The sequence below is a fragment of the Dermacentor variabilis genome, chromosome 1 (genome assembly GCF_050947875.1).
Source record: "Dermacentor variabilis isolate Ectoservices chromosome 1, ASM5094787v1, whole genome shotgun sequence".
In the NCBI taxonomy this organism is placed as follows: Eukaryota; Metazoa; Arthropoda; class Arachnida; order Ixodida; family Ixodidae; genus Dermacentor; species Dermacentor variabilis.
Window position 1 is genome coordinate 160,833,003 of NC_134568.1, and position 23,173 is coordinate 160,856,175.

At 46.4% G+C, this 23,173-nt stretch overlaps 1 protein-coding gene and 1 pseudogene across 1 annotated transcript in view; both read right to left on the bottom strand.

The window, feature by feature from the left end:
* cathD (cathepsin D) overlaps positions 1-9,066 on the bottom strand; it is a 28,728-nt gene extending 19,662 nt beyond the window's left edge. The window contains exons 1-2 of the mRNA XM_075698747.1: positions 8,905-9,066; positions 3,584-3,719 (exon numbers count right to left, since the gene is read on the bottom strand). Coding sequence (XP_075554862.1) covers positions 3,584-3,719; positions 8,905-8,972 — 204 coding nt within the window. The 5' untranslated portion in view covers positions 8,973-9,066. The remainder of the gene's footprint in view (positions 1-3,583; positions 3,720-8,904) is intronic.
* LOC142567835 (U2 spliceosomal RNA) lies at positions 5,043-5,222 on the bottom strand (annotated as a pseudogene).
* Positions 9,067-23,173: the final 14,107 nt, after the last annotated feature.

Sequence of the window (23,173 nt, forward strand, 5' to 3'; positions counted from 1 at the left end):
GCAATGTATTAATTGCAAAAAAAAGAAGAAAAGAAAAATAGCCACACCGGGTACCTCGAAGTGGCGCCGCCTTTAGAGGCACATTGTTGAAATGTACGACAGAAAAAAGGAAGACGACAAGCGCTCAGATTGCATGCAATGTATTAATTGCAAAAAAAGAAGAAAAGAAAAATAGCCACACCGGGTACCTCGAAGTGACGCCGCCTTTAGTGGCACATTGTTGAAATGAACGACAGAAAAAAGGAAGACGACAAGCGCTCAGATTGCATGCAATGTATTAAAGCAAAAAAAAGAAGAAAAGAAAAATAGCCACACCGGGTACCTCGAAGTGACGCCGCCTTTAGTGGCACATTGTTGAAATGAACGACAGAAAAAAGGAAGACGACAAGCGCTCAGATTGCATGCAATGTATTAAAGCAAAAAAAAGAAGAAAAGAAAAATAGCCACACCGGGTACCTCGAAGTGACGCCGCCTTTAGTGGCACATTGTTGAAATGAACGACAGAAAAAAGGAAGACGACAAGCGCTCAGATTGCATGAAATGTATTAAAGCAAAAAAAAGAAGAAAAGAAAAATAGCCACACCGGGTACCTCGAAGTGACGCCGCCTTTAGTGGCACATTGTTGAAATGAACGACAGAAAAAAGGAAGACGACAAGCGCTCAGATTGCATGCAATGTATTAAAGCAAAAAAAAGAAGAAAAGAAAAATAGCCACACCGGGTACCTCGAAGTGACGCCGCCTTTAGTGGCACATTGTTGAAATGAACGACAGAAAAAAGGAAGACGACAAGCGCTCAGATTGCATGCAATGTATTAAAGCAAAAAAAAGAAGAAAAGAAAAATAGCCACACCGGGTACCTCGAAGTGACGCCGCCTTTAGTGGCACATTGTTGAAATGAACGACAGAAAAAAGGAAGACGACAAGCGCTCAGATTGCATGCAATGTATTAAAGCAAAAAAAAGAAGAAAAGAAAAATAGCCACACCGGGTACCTCGAAGTGACGCCGCCTTTAGTGGCACATTGTTGAAATGAACGACAGAAAAAAGGAAGACGACAAGCGCTCAGATTGCATGCAATGTATTAAAGCAAAAAAAAGAAGAAAAGAAAAATAGCCACACCGGGTACCTCGAAGTGACGCCGCCTTTAGTGGCACATTGTTGAAATGAACGACAGAAAAAAGGAAGACGACAAGCGCTCAGATTGCATGCAATGTATTAATTGCAAAAAAAGAAGAAAAGAAAAATAGCCACACCGGGTACCTCGAAGTGACGCCGCCTTTAGTGGCACATTGTTGAAATGAACGACAGAAAAAAGGAAGACGACAAGCGCTCAGATTGCATGCAATGTATTAATTGCAAAAAAAAAGAAGAAAAGAAAAATAGCCACACCGGGTACCTCGAAGTGACGCCGCCTTTAGTGGCACATTGTTGAAATGAACGACAGAAAAAAGGAAGACGACAAGCGCTCAGATTGCATGCAATGTATTAATTGCAAAAAAAAGAAGAAAAGAAAAATATGAAAATTGGCAGGATACAGTTATTCCACGGGCTCAGATCATTCACCGCCACAGCAGCAGGTTCTCAAAGCGGGCACTGCTGTTGTTGTTGCGGCCTCAAAATTTGGCTCATACCCACAAGGAGGAATAACTACACAAAAGGAGGTAATAACAAGAAAGAAAGAAAGAAAGAAAGAAAGAAAGAAAGAAAGAACGGATGCTGTATCACATCAAGGGGCTTTGCGGGCAGCGGAGTTGCCGTGATGCGTTTTTCTTTTACGTTCCCTCGAATACAATTTCTCAGTTTCATTAATATCCCATTAATTTATTCTACCACCAAAGCAACCTTGATTTGTCGAGAGCAACGCACCGCTACTCCGCGGCGGCTGGTCGCGACAGCGCCATATCGCGAATCCCTCACGGCGCCACCGAGGAAATCCGATCCGACAGCGACAATCAGAAAGGTCGGATTCTCAAACGCTGTGCTGCGCCTTCCTAGTGAAAGCAGTCATATGTCACGTGCGAGGGTGCGCCGTCGCCTACACGAATTTTCTCTCGAGCAATGAACATGTTGCCGCCCAGATAGCGAGCTGAGAGATTCCTCGCAAGCTAGTTGCTCCTGTATAAATAAAAAAATCGGTGGCGAATCCATCCCTTGGAGACGTTAATGCGATTAGCAATCTTTCCTGCGATTGGTGTGTAATTGGCGATGACATGTTTTACATGTTATGAGGATAATTCTGACGGTTATTGTATCCCCATGCTATCCGTGAATCACGAGATCATCTGGCCCGATTAGCAGACACACGAAGTCGCAATCTCGTTGCCAAGCACAATGCCGAATAATACCATGAGTCAGTATATCTTGTTGCAATTACTGCGCCCCGGTTCAAACTCCGTAGCGACCCCCACTATTCCTAGTATCCTGGCTACAACTTCGTTACGACGGCTATAAGTCAAGCGACCGCGATAAAAGCGGAGGTGTATGTTGCGGATGAGGCGTTATCGCTTTAAAATTCCGGCAGTACCCACCTCACGATGAATGCCGACGTTAGTGCGATTATCATTGAAGAAATTGAAGCGGGCTATACAGGAGTTAAGAATTTGGACATACAGTGCGGTATGGCCAAATTCATTACTCCTGTATAGCCCACTTCAATTTTTTGTTACCGACATCTTCATTTCTCCGTAACTCAACGCTCACCGCTCAATGCCCGCCTTGGTCCCGTTCTGTTCATTTCACTTCTTTCTCCACACTCGGATGCTTTTGATGTGGGCTTTTTCACTGCTCTGTTGCTGCCTTCTTCTGTTTTCTATTGCCGACTTCTTCATTTATTACCTCTTGTTGCACTTGTATATCCGGGCACGTACCGAGTGTAAATACCCATTTTGGAGTATTTGCCAAGAATGTTAACATACCTAGTGTCACATGCCTAGTTGCACATACTCAATGGCACAAGTTGTCTATTCTCAAGCTGTCGATTTGGGCACATACTTAGTGGCACAAGTTGGCTTGACAGACGTTAGGTACGAACATACATTATACATGCAGCAAAATGGGTGACATCTCGATAGAATGCTAATCGCATTAATATATTTAAGGCCACATACTCCTTGTGTCACCTTGGCACATAAATTCTGGGGGATTTGTCAAGAATGAACACATACCATTATCGCATACGCAGTGCCGAAGTTGTCTGTTCGGGCACGCAAGCTGTGGCCCATGTTGTATGCTCGGCAATACTGCAGCAAGCAGATACCTAGTGGCCGAAGCTATATAGTAGGCAACTTGCGTCACTGGGCATTGTGAAAAAGGTTAGACACATGCCGCAAACTATGCGAAGTTCCCAAAGAACACTAATCGCATTAACATATAGATTAGCAGAGGATTCTTGCTACGTACATCGTACTGTGCAAAATGGTGCAGCGATGCAGAAGGCGTGCTTCTCGCAAAATTGTTGCTCGTATCTAAATGATCAAAACGTTGAAAGGCGATAAGTGCAGGCATGCATCCATCCACACATGCATCCGGCCTGCGAGGCACATTTCAGCAATTTGTGAAAAACGACGAGTGAAGGCGCACGCACATCGAGGTAGTTCTTGAGGGGCTCCGGGAAGGGCCCTGCGACGCCGCCGCCCAGGGACCAAGCTCGAGTCACATTGAGTGGCGTTCCGACTTCGCGGAAGTGTTCCCGAGCGCTTTTCATCCGCTTTAAGGGAATCCTGCGGGAAGAATGACGGCATGGTCACGAACGAAACAAGCGAGCGAATCAAACGCCATAAGTTAAAAGTCCGCGTTGATTACTTTGGCAGTTAATCTCACGTGAGCTTTTCACATGTATATGCGACTTCGTTCTCAGAGTGAATGTTATGATACTGCACAAGAAAGTGTGTTGAGCACGTGCCACGCTCAGCATTACCGCATTGCTGGAGGGAACAGGTCCTTACGAAAATAAAGAAATGCTATTCTACAGGCTTCGGGATATATACAGTCACACACAACATACGTTCACGCCGGGTTCCTGCATGAAGAGCGTCTCCTAGCGCAGATATATTTGTTTTCTAAATGCGTTTTTCTTGCGTACTTTTGACGTACAGTCTAATTGGTCTGCACATTACGCAAAAGAATAATTTAGAATTTTTGCTTCCGAGCGCCAGAACTTTCCAGTATGTGTCACCAAGAACAGAAATTTAAGAGAGCGCTAACGGTTGACAGGGCGCATATTATTGGTGCCTTTATCTTTTGTTATTTTTCTGGGATATCTCATTTGTTCCCGGCAGGTTGCATAAGAGCAGCCAAAGCGTGCACGCACCCGCTTCAGAAGTCGCAAGAAAATGTCGGGGAAGGGGGGGGGGAGGACGAAACTCGACACGCAGAAGCTGCACCGTGGTTTTATGAGTTCAGAGGGCGCCTCCTGATTTTCAGTACACTGTATCTATTAAACTTTAGGGTGAAAAATGAAAGACGGCGCGTTCGCGAGAGAGCCTTCAATGAGTAACAAAGTATTCATTGTCCCAATTGCTACAACAACGGCAGTTAAATGATTGAGAATGTTTTACAGAACGAAGTACCGAAGTGCAAATCAAAGACCGAACCATGCAAGGACCGAACTCACATAACGTTTCATCTGTATGTGCTGTTTGCCATTGGCCGGCTGCACTGGCTAACAATGTGCCCAATAAGACAACTAATGGCTGGCGTCTGCTCTTCACAATTGTTCTAGCGTTTACTTTTTAGTGTGGCCCAGCAGAATTGATTTCATGAACTACACAGGATTAATGCCCTCTATCTTTAGCTTCTCACAACGCTTGGTTAAGACAGGGTTGACCTCGGTCCGATATACGTGGCAGCCGATGCTGTGGATGGTGGACCAGCACAGCTTTTTTCATCGGGCATCGTGCTGGGGAGACAACTGCGGCCCATTTATTGGAATAAGTAATGAACACCGATCGTGCGACTTTCTTTTTACAGCGAAGCTGCATATGGCTAAGTGCTGGAAAAAATTGCTTGCGCCTATCGAGCCATGTAGATCGAGAATTTCTCCCCATACGTGGGCCGATCCAGAACATAGTGCAATACCGGGCCGACCCGCGGTGGAGGTGAGCCAGGCTTTCAGCACTCCGCCAACTTGCAAAAATAAGTTTAATATCTTAGGTCCAAATACAACCCGTATCAAATATTAAGCTGATCACAACAGAGACTACACTTGGACCCGCGCCAGCCATGTCTACGTTCGCACCGCCCTCTCTTTGTCGGCGTTGCAAGCGCTTACGTATCCCATTTCCTTCCGCTCTCCCGTGTTGGCGGTCCCATAAGCGTGCTGCCCGCCAGGACTGCGAGGCGGAAAGAAATGCGAACCGTCCATGTGGCCCCGATCCCGCAAACTTGGAACGTTTCACCGGAACAATGGTCAGGCTTCAGAGGGAGTTTATGGGGAACCAATTTTGTGTGGCCTGTGTTGTGTGTGAGCGCTTGTGGTTTTCGAGTGACTTCCCAACCATTACTGCACTGCGGGACGTCGACCAACGTACGATCGCCTTGGCTACGGTGAAAGTGTGTGCCCTTGGAGTGCGGCGAGGTGCGTGTCTGTTCTACGTGCCGGGATTCGTTAGTAAAAGGGGGCGTGCCGCGTTTTGCTACGATACATGGGTATGTATACCACCCGTACCTCATCATCTTCCGAGGCTAAACATCGTGGTGGAGCGACTAGTCGCACCTCGCCTTCCATTTATGCGTATACGACGTTCAACGCACGCAAATGGACAGTTCGCCATTAAGGTACCCACACATCTAGCTTCGCTGGTCAACCACATTCACAGAGTGGAATGGCGTTGACTTTTTTTTTATACAGTCTATAGCAATTTGACGGTTATAGAATGTATTTTTGTATGGTTACAGCGCAAGCTACGACCAAGAACAAGAACAGCGCCGCGGCCCAGAATCCTCTTTCGAGGAGAGGGATGTATCAGGCCAGCTTCTTTCACTGTTTTCGCTGTTGCTTAAGCTGCGGTCAGTGCCGTCTGAGGAACATCTTGAAGGGGCAGCGCAAAAAAAACGACGACAGAAGGCAGGAACACACAGGACAGCGCTTCTGTCGTCGTTTTTCCTGCCTTCTGTCGTCGTTTTTTTGCGCTGCCCCTTCAAGATGTTCAACCAGTACCAACTCGCCCAAATGTCGATCCTTCTACCGTCTGAGGAAGATGCTTTTTCATTTTTTTGCTTCAGGGAACAGGCAGCGATGGTATTGCGCGTAAGGTATTCTTCGGTATTATAAATAGAGAGAAAGGGTGTCGAGTTCGTCGCGGGAGTGATTGTTGTAGCATGGAACAGCCAACGAGGGAGAGAAGAAGGCGAAATCTTGATTTTCACTGTTCCGAAACGGGCCGCTAGGCTGGTCGACGCTCGCGCGATAACCTTCAAATCGCGCTAGACTGCGTTCGGGGACACGGCGACATGTGCTCTTTCCCCTGGAAAGAACACGATCTTGCGGACAACATTACGTAACGAGTCCGTGCGTCACGACATCACGTGCACCAGAAGCTATCCAGAGCTACGACATTATCGTCACAACTCAGATCCTGTTCTTGCATCGATCTAGATAAAGCCGTAACGCCAACGGCATACCAGCACCAACATTGTACTACACATAAAAGAAAGCACGTGGAGGGTGTGTTCCGACACCCTTCGCCCATTTTCATCTGGATCGAATGACAAGCCTATATGGATAGATTAATCTCTCCACTTCCCACTAAAGCTGTAACCGCTCTCTCTGTGTCCCTGATAGTTCATTTTTAATATGACAATCCCTCTTAGCTTGATGACAATATGTAAGCTACCAGCCACTCTGCACTTTGAGGCATTTCGCGCACGTTTTTGCGCAGTGAAACCGAAGTTGTTTCTAGCGGTGTATTCCGCAGAGTAAGAAAACACGAGAAGAAATGCACACAACAAAGATAAATCAGGATTCCCCTAGCAAGAAAGCAGAGTGAGGGCGGCAATCATGCGGTCGTGCAGCGTCGGAGTAGAAATCGTACGCCATTAAAGTATACGACACATTGGCCACGATTTTTGAAGGCTGTTTTTTTTTCTCCTAATTATTTCTTGCAGCTCGAAATAGAAGCGAAGTCACGTTACGTCACAAGAAGCGCTACAGTGAGGTTACAAGGAATGAGACCTACTGAGAAAGGCACGTCCGGTCTATAGCTATTCAATGTAATGCGTTTAAAAACGTCGCAGTTTCACCCGAAAGGCGAAGCATTGATTGCGATAGCAAATTAGTGGACAGAGCTATACGAAGTAATGATAGTAGTTTTATCGGCCATATCAACTTGTAAACATTCGCTTGCTAACTTAATTAACAAGCATGGTGTCAGCGTTCACAGCAAATATGAAGACATCACTCGCTGAGCATGGACACTCGCTGTCAAAGCGCTGGAGTGAGGAAACACTGTAGCAGCAGCGAGCGAAGTGACCTTGCTGGCTATCGCTTCAACGCAAACAGGGCGCCGAGAACACAGAGCACGCACAACTACGAGCCACCGACGCACCTAGACTGTACCCTACGCATATCGCTCTCAAGATAGGGCTGCGCGACCGCGGGCAGCCGCCACATGCGCAGTTGCAGCCGGAGTAGAACGTCGGCCCCCCTCCCTCCTTTCACCCCGGTGTCTCGTGACGTTAGGTGCCTCGCGCGCGACGGAAGACAGCGCGCTTCCTTCCCGCTTTCGTTTCTTTCGCGCGGGCGAGATTGAGCAGCGATCGTCGTCTCCACTCGCACGCTTTCACTCGCACATACATCGTAGGGACCGTGGCGACTGTTAGCGCCCTTGCATTTTATACGGAACATCATGGCGATGCCTACGCTGACGGCAGCAATGCGCTTGGAGTGTGTATATAATTGCTATTGCAATAATAACCAAACGTGATATATTTTTGAATTTGATGTGATGTAATGGACGGGGGAATCATTGTGGACTTTGAAAATCGGATAAATGAGCATATCAGCAGCTGTACGAGCAGTCACAACCGCGGTAGCAGACCACAAAGAACGGTCATCCGGAGCTCCACGAGAAGCAACTACAGAGAGGTGAAATACTTGACATGGTACGCAGGTTGCACTGAAAGCAGCCGTGGCAGTTAGTTAGATATCATAAGAAGACAACAAAGAAAGACACCAAGGACAACAAAGGGGAAATTGCTTGCAGTGATTAACTGAATTAAAAAAAAGCACAAATTAATGGAAATGAAAGTGGATGAAAAAACAACTGGCCGCAGGTGTAATACAAACCCACAGCTTCGCATTACGCGTGCGATGCTCTTACCAAGTGAGCTACCGCGGCGCCGCTTTCCTATCCACTTTCTTGGGTATTTATTTTTTACTACTATAACTAATCCTGGGAGTGTTAGCCAGCAACACCAGCAGCCAGCAACATTTATTAATCCTATTATAAGAAACCAAAAAACAAAGACACCTGTTCTTCGTTTGTTAGATTCTTATGACATGATAAATAAATATTGGGCCCCTCAGTTCCCTTTCTTCTCGTTAGTTAGTCAGGTAGTCACATAAGATGCACTGATGCTTTCAAATATTGAATTTTAGGCCTCTACGGGCACACTCCAATGGGGGTACAATGTCCTAACTCCCGTGTAAGGACATTTCGGAGTGTGTTAAAGTGGCCTAAGTGGTCACAGGTAAGGAGACGTTCACTCCGGCATCTCTCGTATTCGAAGCTCATATAATTGAAGACCATCATCTGAATGGAATGGAGAGTTGTTTGTTCCTAACCGCATCAATCGCGATACTGAGAACGCTCTGTGCTCGTGGCGCGTTCGAAGAGCTGCAACTATCAGCAGCCTCTCGTGGAGCGCAAGGACGCCAAGTCCACGATAGAATGTCTGGAAGCTCACCTGAGCATTGCCGAAGCGACGCCGGAGAGCGCCAAGAGCACGACGATTGCCGACAGCCTTGCTTCCATGTTGTCCAGGCGCAGTCTGGCCAGAGCGACGGGCCGGGTATGGCGACGAAGAACCCCTCGCCAGGCGGTTTCCGTTTGCTGAATTTTGATAAGCCTATCGGGCGCGCGATATTTATCGTGGCCTCTCTTGCTTATAGTTTCGTGCACGGGGAACCTCGGCTCCGCGGAGTTGCGGCCTGGCGGGGCGTCGCTCTATCACGCCACTCGAGGAGATATTGAGAGAACGGCGAAGACGAGTCGCTCACCGCAGCGTTTCGCTCTGTTCATTTGTTTTTCTGGGCGGGCTTCAGTGGCTGCGCCTGCAATTCCCTCGCTCCCAGCCAGCACGGGCGACGGCGTCGAGTGCCCACGGAAGCCACGTGCGTCCGCGGGGCACGCGGTTTCTCTCTGTTCCGTTCATTCCTTTTACTGGTTGGCTCGCGCGACAACAGCGCGTGTCCAAGAGGCACCCGCTTTAGAAGCTAAACACTCTGCTGTCAGCGTCTGAGCGAGCCATCATTGTCGATGTTTTCCCTCCAACATGAAGGCGAGTGTGGTGGCCGTCTGTGTGGACATGCAAGCCGTGTACAGGCTCAAAAATTGCAGCGCATACGGCAGCGCTTACCACATGCCGCGCATTTCAGGCGTATTTTCGGCGTCACCCGCCGTCGGCGTGTCTATTACGCACTTCGCGATGACAGCGCTCTGATCACAGCCGAAATGTGCTTCATGCGGGGAAAGATTCAAACGGATGCCCCACTGTGCGTTTCTCGGCAGTAACAACGAAATGCTTGTCGCGTGACGCCGTAACGCGCTGCCATCGTTGGGTCGCTACACGTGGAAGACGTCGGAGAAGCGCTCAATGGACTGCTGTCTATTCAACAATCAGAGTATGAAACCTTAATACCTCGAGAGCTAAACAAACAATTCAGTAGGTAACCTTTCAATGCGGCCAGTTGAGAATGCGCAATAAGTGCAGCGTGGCTTCGAATGGGATGCAGGAGGCTGGATACGTCGTGGAAACCGGAAACGATGGTGACGTGTACCACACAGTACTGACACATGCACCCGTACCATATAGAAATAAATTCAACAAGAGGGGACACTCGGCAAAAGCTGGCAACAGGAAACACGTCACGCCTAGTGTCAACTCCATCCATTAGTTGACGACAGCATAAAAAAAAGAATGTGAAATTAACTTACAGACAATGTTTTACTTTTTTATTCTTTCCCTCTAAAACTAAAAAGTTTTGTGTGCAAATGAACTTATACTTCGCGACTTATTTTTCTTGCGTCACCGAGCAACAAGCTAGCGGCACGACATGCGGCATTCATTAATGCATGCGGCATTCGCCAGACCACAGCCTGTGGCCAGACATGCCACCGACCCAGCGAAGCGAGCGAGGCCGGCTGTGCAGGTGAAGCTCGCCTTCTCGGCGACCCGTCTCTTTTTGATGTCGTCCGTTTGTCGGGCTCCCGGCGTTCTCTTGTTTTCAGTCTGCATTTCGGCACGGCACCGCTGCACTACTGGAATACAGCAAGGTGAGGAATTTTGTTTGACAGTCTGCGACGCACTTCAAGCACAGTTAGGCTTACTGCACAAAACTGAACCTATATAGTGACGCAGTTATCGAAAAACAGCTCCACCGTCCACGCTTAGTTAATTTGAGTTAATTACTCGCATGGGAGATGTTTGCGAAACTTTCTATGAGCCCAAGCATTATTATAACTTATTTCTGTAGTTTTTGGGCACGCTCGCCGCACCTGGCTTTGGGACGAAAAGCACCTCGGCCATGTGACGCAGTTTCGCGCGTACTCAATCTTACCGGGACAAGTTTTTGCGCTTTCTCTGACCCCAGTTGTTACCAATTTCGCTACTTTTTGGGGTACCTTTCAAGCACAGTGGCCGCGCTCTGCGTAGCGGCGCAGTTAGCGAAAAGCAGCTCGGCTGTGTGCCGCAGTTAGTTTTGCATGTACTGAATATTACTGGTAGAAGTTCGTGACTCATTCTCTGACCCCAAAAATGATTGTAATTCATTTCGTGACTTTTTGGGATACTTTTGAGGCATGCCCGCCGCGCCTTGGGTTGTGAAGCTGTTAGCAAAAAAGCAAGCCGGCCGTGGTGAGTTAGTTTTGCGTGCACTGAGTATTAGTGGGACAAGTTTGTGACGCTTTTTATGGCCCTGCAACATCATCTACCTTATTTGGGTCCTCACGCTTGTTGAAAATGCGACGAGCGATTGCCAAGAGTGATAACACGGGAGTGTGTTGCTTGCGCCGGCAGGACGCGTAAAAGATAACGCCGAGAAGCTCAAGAACTTGACATTTCTTTCTTCTGAGCGACTGAAAACAGGCTTTGCACCGACGAATCTGTCTTGAGTACGACTAGAAGGCATTCTGCGAGAGTGTAACATGGACTGGCTGAGAGCCTGTGTTGTAGCCACCTCTGTGTACTTGGCGTACCATCGCGTCGACTGAGGCCAAGTTGCTTTGGAAACCCCTGTATTTGTGCTCTTAAAGTGCAGGAAATAATGCCCGGGAAGGGAGGGATGCTTGAACATCGTATGTTTTCTTCAGACTTTATGGCATTGTTTGGGAGGAGTCTATTTGCTACGAAATCTATGTAAAAGTGAATTTATCTGTAATGCCGCTCATTCACCACTTACGCACGTTTCGCATCTACACCCAATATTCTTGTTAGGTCAATATACCAAAATGGTAAATGTTTGTAACTTACTTTTTTTCAGCTGATGGCATCCGGTAGAGCTTCGTAGGTCAACGACTGCTGCTTACCTGGTGCCACAATTTTGGATGAATGCACAAGAAGCCCGGAACGAGCATTTATATATAGTAAAATAAAATTTCATCATTACAGAAGACATCTTGCGTTTTCTTTGAATGAAATTGCACGTGACACAGATTCGGTGGAGGCTTGTAAAGATCGTTCGCAATCATTTTTACTAATAATAAAACGAATGCGCACCAAGGCCGCGCGTGGTTCATTAGTAGAAGCGAAAAAAAATTAATGCCGCGCCGATCAGCGGAGCCGGCGTGGCGTGCACTAACTGGCGTTCGAAGCATGCGCACCCAGAACCGAAACCGGAAGGTGTTAATACCATCCGCTTGGTGCGCTACAGACAATCCGACCGTTGGGCTCTATGGGAGTGTCCGCTCTTCTCGAAATTTCTTTACGCCCATACTGTGACCCATGCCGCCGAAAGCTGAGCTCATTCAGCGCTCGTCTGGATAAGAGAGGATGTAAAATGAGAGACGTCCTACGTTCACAGGGAAGCGACGGCAGAGAACTATCGCTTAACCATCGTGGGATGCGGAAAAGCGCAGAGTGAAGATGGATAGAAGGGCTGATTTGAGGGAGGAGGGGGAGGAGGCGTGCGACTATCTTTGCGATGAGGTCGTTGTGAAGCCTTCAACGACAGCGACAGGCTGGCTGACAGGTACACGAGTGGTTTTTGATGCCACGTGAACACCAAATGCCCTCCTGCTTCACTTTCGAAGACGCGCTCCACTTGGCGCGTTATGAAATTGTCGTGCTCAAAGGTAATGCAATCGTCTAAACTTTGCACTCTTCAGAAATTGATGCTTCATATAGTGTAATTACGGAGCGACAGCTGCATGAAAAAAAAAACGAAGAAAAAGCGATACACCATACTTAGGAATGTTCAACTGCATTGACGGACGGGGAAAGGCAAATGGACATACGCAAGCGCCAACTTCAACAAAGGCTTTATTAGAAGCAGGTGCCCATATTTATACGCATGCATATCACATTCATACGGAAGCAAAGATGCCATGCGCGCACTATATAAGATAAAAAAGGAGGATAGTTCTTTTCTTGAAAAAACGTCGCAGTATCGCCTGAAAGGCCAAGCATCGATTGCGATAGCAAATTAGTGGACATCTATGCGAAATAAGGATAGTAGTTTTATACAAATATACACACATGTTTATTCTGCAAGAAGAATACAAAATTTCCTTGCGCGGAGGCAATGACTAAAGGCGAAAAACCCTGACGAGGTCTTGACCCCTGATCAATAATAGTCTGCAACTGTATAATACATTTCATCAAGTACATAGCGTTTGCTTCTTTTTTTTTTTCATCTCATCGCGTGCGTATTCTATAAACATGTCCATTCAACATGCTCTACATAAATTATACATCGCAAAACATACATTAAAATGGAATCAAACAATTTTGTTTAATTATTGTAACTTCTAGCTAAAATTCAACTAGGAATATACGAACATAATTTGACGACATTTATGGGTCAACCATGAGGTTATAGTAGTGAGGAGGAATGATTGATAATGGCGTTTAAGTTACTTGGTCTGTAATATAAGGTCGATATTCGATTCGTGGAAGTTTAATAATTGCACTGTTTTATATTCAATTGCCTGCTTTTCATAATCTGTGCGTATTGTTTTAGTTTAACGGCTAGAGCTTCTGAAGCCATATCTTGTGGATACAGTGCTTGGGAAGGCATCCTGTAATTGGTGTTATGTATATGCTGCATCAGCTTTAGATTATATGCTTTTTCAATGGATAGGATTTCATGTTTAAAGGGACTGACAACCGATTTTTATGGCGCAACGCAAAGCTCAAAATCAGAGACACCATTACGGTGGCAAACATCCCAAGAAACGTGCACCCCGATTACAACCGATGCAAAAGAAAGGCAAGAGCCGAGGCTCTGCTCCGTTCATTCGGCAGGGAGAGAAACGCGCGCTTTGTCGACGCAGCCGAATATGCGAACGGCCAAAAATACACCACCGTAGTCATAGACAGAGTCCAAAATCAGAACCACATGCAGTGTATACACCAAACACTCGGAAATATCGGAGGAAGTAGCGATTGCGCTGGCCCTTACAGAACAGGAATGCGAAGTCGTACTAAGCGACTCGCAAACGGCAGTAAAGAATTACGCCAACGGTGGAATTTCCAAGGAAGCTCTGTTCATTCTGGCCAAAGCGGGCAGATCCAAAACCGCGAGCTCGAGGATCATATGGTGCCCCGCGCACGTCACCACGGAAGGCGACGCGCTCCCGAACCTAAACGAGACGGCGCACCGGACGGCGCGAGACATGACCCGCCGCGCCGAACAGGGCAACGCCTCTCGCACGATAGCGAACACCCCTCGCGCAGAACGGGACAGGCTCACCAGATACAACGACATAACCTGTGCATATTTGAACGCCAGAAGGATATACCCACCACCGAGTCCCAAATTGAACAGGAGGCAGGCCGTCGCATGGAGACAACTCCAGACGAACACGTTCCCTAATTCATTCCGTCTGAAACGTATCTTCCCAGATAAGCATCAGGACGACACGTGCAAATTGTGCCAGGAAGGACCAGCAACACTCAAACACATGCTGTGGGAGTGAAATGTAGTTATAGGAGGGATTGCAGTTGCTCCGGAGACCCTGTCGTCGAGGTCGGCCGCCGCTCTTCGCAGCTCAGAGCTCGGGATCCAGACGTGGGCAGTCCAGCAAGCCCGTGAGGCGGCGTTGAGGCAGGGCCTTGACGTTCCCCCGTGGGAGACCTGAGCCCGGGTCGCGTTAAACCTTGCCGGACGTGCAAGAAAGTTGTATCCATCCATCCAACGCAAAGCTCACCCTCGGTAGGGTTTACATTTGCAGCGGTTACTTCCAAAAGCGCGTGAATATCTAGTAAGCAGAATTTTTCGATCTGAGCAGCCTCTAATAAAGTAAGAGTCCCTCCTCCAGCAACGCTGAGAAGTGAGAGCGATGTCGATAGCCAGCCTTGCAAATTGCGAAAGCTGCCCATCGTTCTGCTTTCACAGGAGTGAGTGCAACTGTGGTTAAGCACCAACATTTTGGCCTTTTCAACCACTTTTGAAAATAAACAGCTGGTGCAATAAGTTCGCGCTGTTGTACAGACATTTCTTACATTTGTACCGCGTTTTCCCCCAAGTACACTCCTACGTCATGATTGGCTGGCCCCCCGTCGTCGTTGTTGTGTCGATAGACGAGCCAAGCCAACTTATACAAAATGAAGGCGAAGGCCGCGCCACTTTTCTGCTCACAACAAGCGAATGCTTATTTGCACATTGTAACTGAGGAAAATCTTATAATAATAAAAAGTATACTGCATTTCAATACTAATAAAAAGACCAGGAACCGCGTATACTAGTAGAAGATCACGTGGTGGACATCTTATGCTGCTTCATGTTTTTTGCCGCGTGGGGCGCCAAAGGTAATTTTTCGTGACTTTTAGTGATGAATTAAAAATATAAATCCGCGTTTAATGAGAAAAACATGGCTAATTTTAGCCACTACGATAGGGAATCATTCCATCAGGGGGGTTATCTTGATTCGAGTTCCGAGTGGTTGTCTGTCCCTTTAAGAAAGAGTGGTTCAGTGGCTAGGTCCTTGGCATGACCTTTATATTTTTCTAAGATACGAAGCACGCGCTTTTGCAAGATTAATGGCCTATCATAATTGGTTTTAGTTGTTGTTCCCCACACCAGCATTCTGTTTAGTAGTTTTGAGTAAAATAATGTGTAGTACAGTGGTTTAGTTAACCATGAAAGGAGAAGAGAAGCGATCCTACTCGTATATCCTACAGAACAAGATAAATTGGTCAAGAGATGATTCACGTGCACTGTCCATGACAAGTGGTCATGGAACCAGACTCCTGCGAATTTCTGTGTGTTTACTTTTTTTTAATGATGGTGAGCTTGAAATTCACCTCCTCCAGTGCACAACTTCTGCTGGCTTCGAGTGACGCCTGTCCCCTGCAAAAGACGCCAAGAGCGAGTGGGGTTATACTAATCCAGGTACAACCAAATTAGGAAGACCCACAAAGCTTCAACAAGACACTCCATCACCAGACCAGGAATTGGCCTCCCTGGTGCAGTACTCGGCCACCCCCTCCCAAATGGCTCACTCAATTACCCAATGGCCCTCAGTCCCCAGCAGCTGCGGAGCACCTGACGAAGGCGGCGGTCAGACCTGTAATGCATCAGAGGGTACTAAGAATCTCTGGATGCGGACAGGCTGCCAATGGGAACTGACCCTTGCAACGTTTAGCACCCGAACCCTCTCGAGTGAGGCAAGCTTAGTAGGACTCTTTGAGGAATTCTCAGACATTGTTTGGGATATCATCGGCCTTAGTGAGATTAGAAGAACTGGTGAGGCTTATACATTGCTGAATAACGGCCATGTCCTCCCAGATAAGAAGGTTTCCCAGATAAGAAGCAATACGGGGTAAGATTCCTAATCTATAAGGACATAGCGGGCAACCTTGACGAATTCTACAGCATTAATGAGAGGGTAGCTGTAGTCGTAATCAAATCTAATAAGAGGTATAGATTAAAGGTAGTACAAGCCTAATCTCCAACATCCAGTCACGATGATGAGGAAGTAGATCAGTTTTATGAATATGTTGCATTATAGTGATGAGAAAAGTGCAAACTCAATATACTGTAGTAATGGGCGACTTCAATGCAAAAGTGGGGAAAAAGCAGGCTGGTGAACAAGCAATTGGCAACTACGGCGTTGATTCTAGGAACGCTAGAGAGATGCTTGTAGAATTCGCAGAAAGGAACAAGCTTCAAATAGTGAACACCTTTTTCAGGAAGTGTAGCAACAGAAAGTGGACCTGGAAAAGCCCTAATGGTAAAACAAGAAATGAAATTGATTACATACTTTCTGCTGATCCCAGCATCGTGCAGGATGTAGAAGTGATAGGTAGGGTAAAGTGCAGTGGTCATAGGTTAGTGAGGGCCAGGAGTCACTTCAATTTGAACAGAGAAACAGCTAAATTGGTCAAGAAGAAACAGGTCAACCTTGAGGCAGTAAAGGTAAAAGCAGACAAATTCAGGCTGGTATACTTACAAACAAATATTCAACCTTAGAACAGAGAGATTATGATGACATAGAGCTAATGCGTGAAACCGTAACTAGGTTTGCTTCAGATGCAGCAATTGAAGTAGGAGGCAAGGCACCAAGGTAACCAGTAGGCAAGCTCTCCCAAGTAACAAAGGACCTAATAAAGAAACGACAAAAACTGAAAAAGCCAACTCAAGAGATAGAATAGAATTCCCGGAACTGTCAAAACTGATCAACAAGGCTAAAATAAGGGATATGCGAAACTATAACGTGAGAAAGACTGAAGAAGCCGTAAAAAAAGGACGCAGCCTGAAATCGGTGAGAAAGAAACTTGGTAGAGGACAAACCAAGATATATGCACTGAGAGATAAGCAGGGTAATATCATCAGCAATCTCGAAGGTATAGTAAAAGCGGCGGAAGAATTCTATACTGACCCGTACAATACACAGAGGAGTCAGGATACCTCAATTAGAAGCAGTAATGAACAGGATACAGGAACTCCTCCTATAACTAGCGATGAGGTCAGAAGGGCCTTGCAAGACATGAAACGAGGAAGAGCGGCAGGAGAAGGTGTAATAACAGTCGATTTAATCAAATATGGAGGAGACATATAGCTTGAAAAACGAAGTGTCTATTGACTGCAAAGGTCCCAGAAAACTGGAAGAATGCAAACATTATACTAATCCACAAAAAGGGAGACGTTAAAGAATTTAAATATTATAGGCCCATTAGCTTACTCCCAGTATTATATAAAATATTTACCAAAATAATCTCCAATAGAGTAAGGGCAACACTGGACTTTAGTCAACCAAGGGAACAGGCTGACTTCAGGAAGAGATTCTCTACAATGAATCACATTCATGTCATTAATCAGCTTATCGAGAAATCCGCAGACTATACTAAGCCTCTCTATATGGCTTTCATAGATTACGAAAAGGCATTTGATTCAGTAGAGATACGAGTAGTCATAGAGGCATTACGTAATCAAGGAGTACAACCCGCCGTGGTTGCTCAGTGGCTATGGTGTTGGGCTGCTGAGCACAAGGTCGCGGGATCGAATCCCGGCCACGGCGGCCGCATTTCGATGGGGGCGAAGTGCGAAAACACCCGTGTACTTAGATTTAGGTGCACGGTAAAGAACCCCAGGTGGTCGAAATCTCCGGAGTCCTCCACTACGGCGTGCCTCATAATCAGAAAGTGGTTTTGGCGCGTAAAACCCCATAATTTAAATCAAGGAGTACAGAACGCTTACTTAAATACCTTAGAAAATATCTACAGAGGTTCTACAGCTACCTTAATTCTACACAAGAAAAGCAGGAAGATACCTATAAAGAAAGAGGTCAGACAAGGAGACACAATCTCTCCCATACTATTCACTGCGTACTTAGAAGAAGTATTCAACCTATTGAACTGGGAAGGCTTGGGAGTAAAGAAAGACGATGAATATCTCGGCAACCTTCGGTTTGTCGATGACATTGTTCTATTCACCAACAATGCAGATGAGTTACAACAAATGATTGAGGACCTTAACAGACAGAGTGTAAGAGGGAGGTTGAAGATTAATATGCAGAAGACAAAGATAATCATTAATAGCCGGGCAAGGGAACAAGAGTTCACGATCGCCCGTCAGCCTCTAGAGTCTGCAAAGGAGTACGTTTACTTAGGTCAATTAATCACAGGGAATCCTGGTCATGAGAAGGAAATTCGCAGAAGAATAAGAATGCGTTGGATCGCATATGGCAGACATTGTCAGCTGCTGACAGGATGCTTACCATTATCATTGAAAAGGAAGGTGTACAATCAGTGCGTTTTACCAGCGCTGACATTTGGGGCAGAGACTTGGAGACTGACAAAGAAGCTTGAGAACAAGTTAAGGACCACGCAAAGAGCGATGGAACGAAGATTGCTAGGCATAACGTTAAGAGACAGAAAGAGAGCGGTTTGGATCAGATAACAAACGGGTATAGACGATATTCTAATTGACATCAAGAGACAAAAATGGAGCTGGGCAGGTCATGTAATGCGTACCAAGAGAAAGAAAACGCAATCGAGGACGATAGAAGACTAGGTGGAGCGATGAAATTAGGAAATTCGCGGGTGCTTGTTGGGATCGGTTGGCGCAGGACAGGGGTAATTGGAGATATGTGCATTGCATGACACTATTCTTCCAGTTCAAGAATTAACTTTCTTCCAATTTTTGCAGGATACGACCTGATGCGCGAAAACATGTCTTCATGACAGGCTATTTTTGCTTTTCTAGTGTCGGCATTTAACCTGCTGCGGAATTGCTTGAACTGTCGCCATAATCTAATATCTCTGCTAGCAAGAAATCTGTGAAAAAGTGCGTTTTCGTGCTTGATTGTTTTCAAAATGTCGCTATTTATCCATGGCTTTCTATTGTTACACTTTCTCATTTTGAACTGTTGTAGCGGAAAAGCAGTGTTGTAGCATTCAACGCGTAGATCTGTAGAAAAGTGTCATGTGCTTTATCTGGATGTTCTTGCACATACACACGTGATTAGTCAGCTCGATTGATTAATTCCCTAAACTTAAGTAATCGTTTGTCATTAATACTTCTATATCGCGAGAGGTTTTAACGTTTGTCTTTAATGAATAAGTTTTGTGTACAAATTTAAATAGGCAGGTGGTCACTAAGGCCTGAACACAATATGCCTGCATTGTAGTCGTATATGTTTAGCCTTGTTATACTGACGTCGAAAGATGTGGGAGCATTGTGAGTAACACCGGTAGGCTCTAACATAGCATTTTCACATCCATAGGTTACTATAAGGTTTTTCAGATCAAGCGCGTATAAATCTTCTGTCATCATGTTAATGTTCACATCGCCCATGATGAAGTATGGTTTTGTTATGTCATTAAAACAATGCAGAAGTTATTCCAAATGGCTTAGAAAACGGCGGTTGTATCCAGTTGGGGGCCTGCATACAACAGCAAGTAGAAACGAATTCATTTCTATTGCTAGGCATTTTATGTGACCATTACTCGTAGAAAGATAATCAAGTATTTGGAAGGAATATTGCGGATTCAGGCATATACCTAGCCTTCCGCTTCTTCCTGCGCGATCCAATCGTACTGCGGAATAATCGGTGAACTCGGGGGCGTAAGTGGCGATCAATATGAAGGTGATCGCTCGAGCGGCGACCGAGGAAAGGAGCAGCGCCACGTTACGTCATCACCCTCCGTGGCGAGGGGAATATCAGAGTAGCTTCCCTCTCTCTTTTCTCTGTTCCTTGAGCTGCTGTCACTCCCTTCTAGCAAGTACCAAATTTCGTTGTTTTTTTTACGCGTCAGCAGACAGATACGCACTTGTCGTAATCTTGTGTATACTGCTAGACCGGACGCAATCAATTGGAAGTTAATCGTGCGAGCGTCAACCTATGCTAGAAAAATCCGCCTTGCGCGGCATTTTTCTACCTTTCAGGAATAAAGTTACGCTAGCTTCCGTTGCACTCAGGCTCTTCCACAAAGAGCGGGCAGTCTTCTCAGTAACGATAGTGTCAGGTTTCACTTTTTTCTTTAATTCCTTATTTGCACTGCACACTGCCACATCTATTAGCTCTGCGAGGGCAGCAAATTTTGAAGCTCGCAGCTAATCGAAATTATTAACGCAAAAGCGATACATGAGTCATGGGCAGGAGAAAGCGGCGGACGTGGCAGCGTCCAAAAAAAAAAAAGAACGACACCGAAAACCGCCCAAGGTAGTCGGTCATTGGAATTGAAAGGTGCTTTCTCTAGCCCATTACTTACGTGGGCTCCGATACCTCTCTATAAGGGATAACTGCACCCCTGAATTTCGGTTAGCAATAGAGTGAATGGAGGAATAATAATAATAATATTTGGGGTTTTACGTGCCAAAACCACTTTCTGATTATGAGGCACGCCGTAGTGGAGGACTCCGGAAATTTTGACCACCTGGGGTTCTTTACCGTGCACCTAAATCTAAGCACACGGGTGTTTTCGCATTTCGCCCCCATCGAAATGCGGCCGCCGTGGCCGGGATTCGATCCCGTGACCTCGTGCTCAGCAGCCCAACACCATAGCCACTGAGCAACGACGGCGGGTTAGAGTGAATGGAGGAAAATCAAGAAAGTGAAGGCATGTCTATGTCATTCTTGGGGGGGGGGGGGGGGGGTTGATAATTGAATACTCATGGTTGGGATTATTTGTCAACCGATTAAAGATCAGATAATCTATGACATCTCGAATCAGCACTTCCACATTAACAGCACGAAAATAGTCTCAAGTGCCCCCGTATCCTTCCGGTGCCCTCTACTACGCAATTTCTCCGTCCTTTTCTTGACTCCCTCCTGTACCAGGGGTGACATCTACTACTGCGCCTTCATTTTCCTGTAACTACAATAATACAATATAATACTATCAACTGTTTCGGTTTTTAACACTGCCGTTCGTTTCTACTCTTTGCCTGCAGCCGCAAAAGTTGCTATAAAAGAGTCAAAACGAACTAAGGCATAACATTGATCAATATTTTATTCACTCCAAAAAAAAAACGATAATTTTCAGCACGCTGGACTCATCCATAACATGCAACATAAGCTCTGTCGATAATGCCCGCTTCAGACATGCACTGACTTTCTATCAATACTTCATAGGGGCGCCCTCCTTTCCTTTGGAGGTCTTCAATTCTCCTGGGCAAAGATGCATAGAGTGACTGTGCTGTGGTCACTTGTTATGGTCACTTGATTAACTTTGAAAGTTCTGCTAGTTCTATTCTACCTGTAGGGTTAGAGGCTTTCATACATTGGCGTTTCTTGATCAGATCTTTCGTCTCCTGCGATAGCTTACTGGTATCCTATCTAACGGAGTTACCACCGACTTCTATTGCACACTCCTTAATGATGCCCACAAGATTGTCGTTCATTGCTTCAACACTAAGGTCCTCTTCCTGAGTTTTGACTTTGCCCATCGCCGATTCCACGTCTTCATAAAAGCTTTCGACTTCCTGGTCATCATGACTGGATGTAGGGGCGTAGATCTGTACAACTTTCATTTTGCACCTCTTATTAAGTTTCACAACAAGACATGCCATCCTCTCGTTAATGCTATAGAATTCCTGTATGTTACCAGCTATGTTCTTCAGAACATAGCTGGTAATAATTATTAATCAGGAATCCGACTCCTAAGTCTCGTCTCTCCGCTAAGCTGCGGTAGCACAGGACGTGCCCGCTTTTTAGCACTGTATATGCTTCTTTTGGCCTCCTAACTTCAATGAGCCCTATTATATCCCATTTACTGTCCTCTAATTCCTCCAATAGCACTGCTAGACTCGCCTCACTAGATAACGTTCGAGTGTTAAACGTTGCCAGGTTCATATTCCAATGGCGGCCTGTCCGGAGCCAGGGATTCTTAGCACCCTCTGCAGCGTCGCAGGTCTGACCGCCGCCGTGGTCAGTTGCTTCGCAGCTGCTGGGGACTGAGTGGCCGGGGTTTGATTGTTGTGTTCATATAGGATGTTGTGGCCAAGTACTACACCAGGGTGGCCGATCCTGCTCTGGTGAGGGAGTGCGTTACCGGTTCTGGTCACCGGGATCAGGCCACACCCCAGGCCTGTTTATGCAATTTTATCAACACGCGGATTTTTTTTTATCCGGTGGAAAATTGCGCGGCACCGGGATTCGAAGCACGGACCTCTTGCACGCGAGGCGGGTGTTCTACCTCTACGCCACCGCCACCCAGGTTAGCTTTTATAATTCTCCAAATGTTTTCAGTTATGTTGAGGTCCGGACTCCGCGGTGGCCTCTCCAGCTGTGCGATGCCACTGCTGTACAGGTACTCCTGCACGACAGATGCAGTGTGTACAGGGCACCCGTCATGTTGAAAATAAAAGCAGCCGTCCGGGAAGGGTCCATTAATAGCGTATGGGAGAAGAATGCTGTTACAAATTTCTATGTAAGCTTCAGCTGTCAGCCTCCCCGGAATGTCGTATAGCGGGCCAAGGCCTGCGTAGCTGATGGCACCCCACACGTTCACAGATGCACGTCCGCTGGCAGCAAAGTTCAGGACGTTGGCCTCATCGCACCTTCCGGAAAAGAGAAAGAAAAAATCAATTTTGAAATGCGCAAGAAGCATGCGCATTCCTATCTTACTATTTTACCTGGACCCGGAGGCGCTGATTCCAGCAAGTGGAGAATGTGCACTCGTCGCTGAATGTAACTTGCTGCCATTGGTGCGACGTCCAGTTTCTGTGACGGTTGGCAAATTCTAACCGTTTCAGAAGGTGAGTTGCTGTAAGGAGGGGCTTTCTTGCGGCTACGTGACTCTTCAGTCCTGCCTCATGAAGTCGCCTTCGAATAGTGGGCAGAATAACATC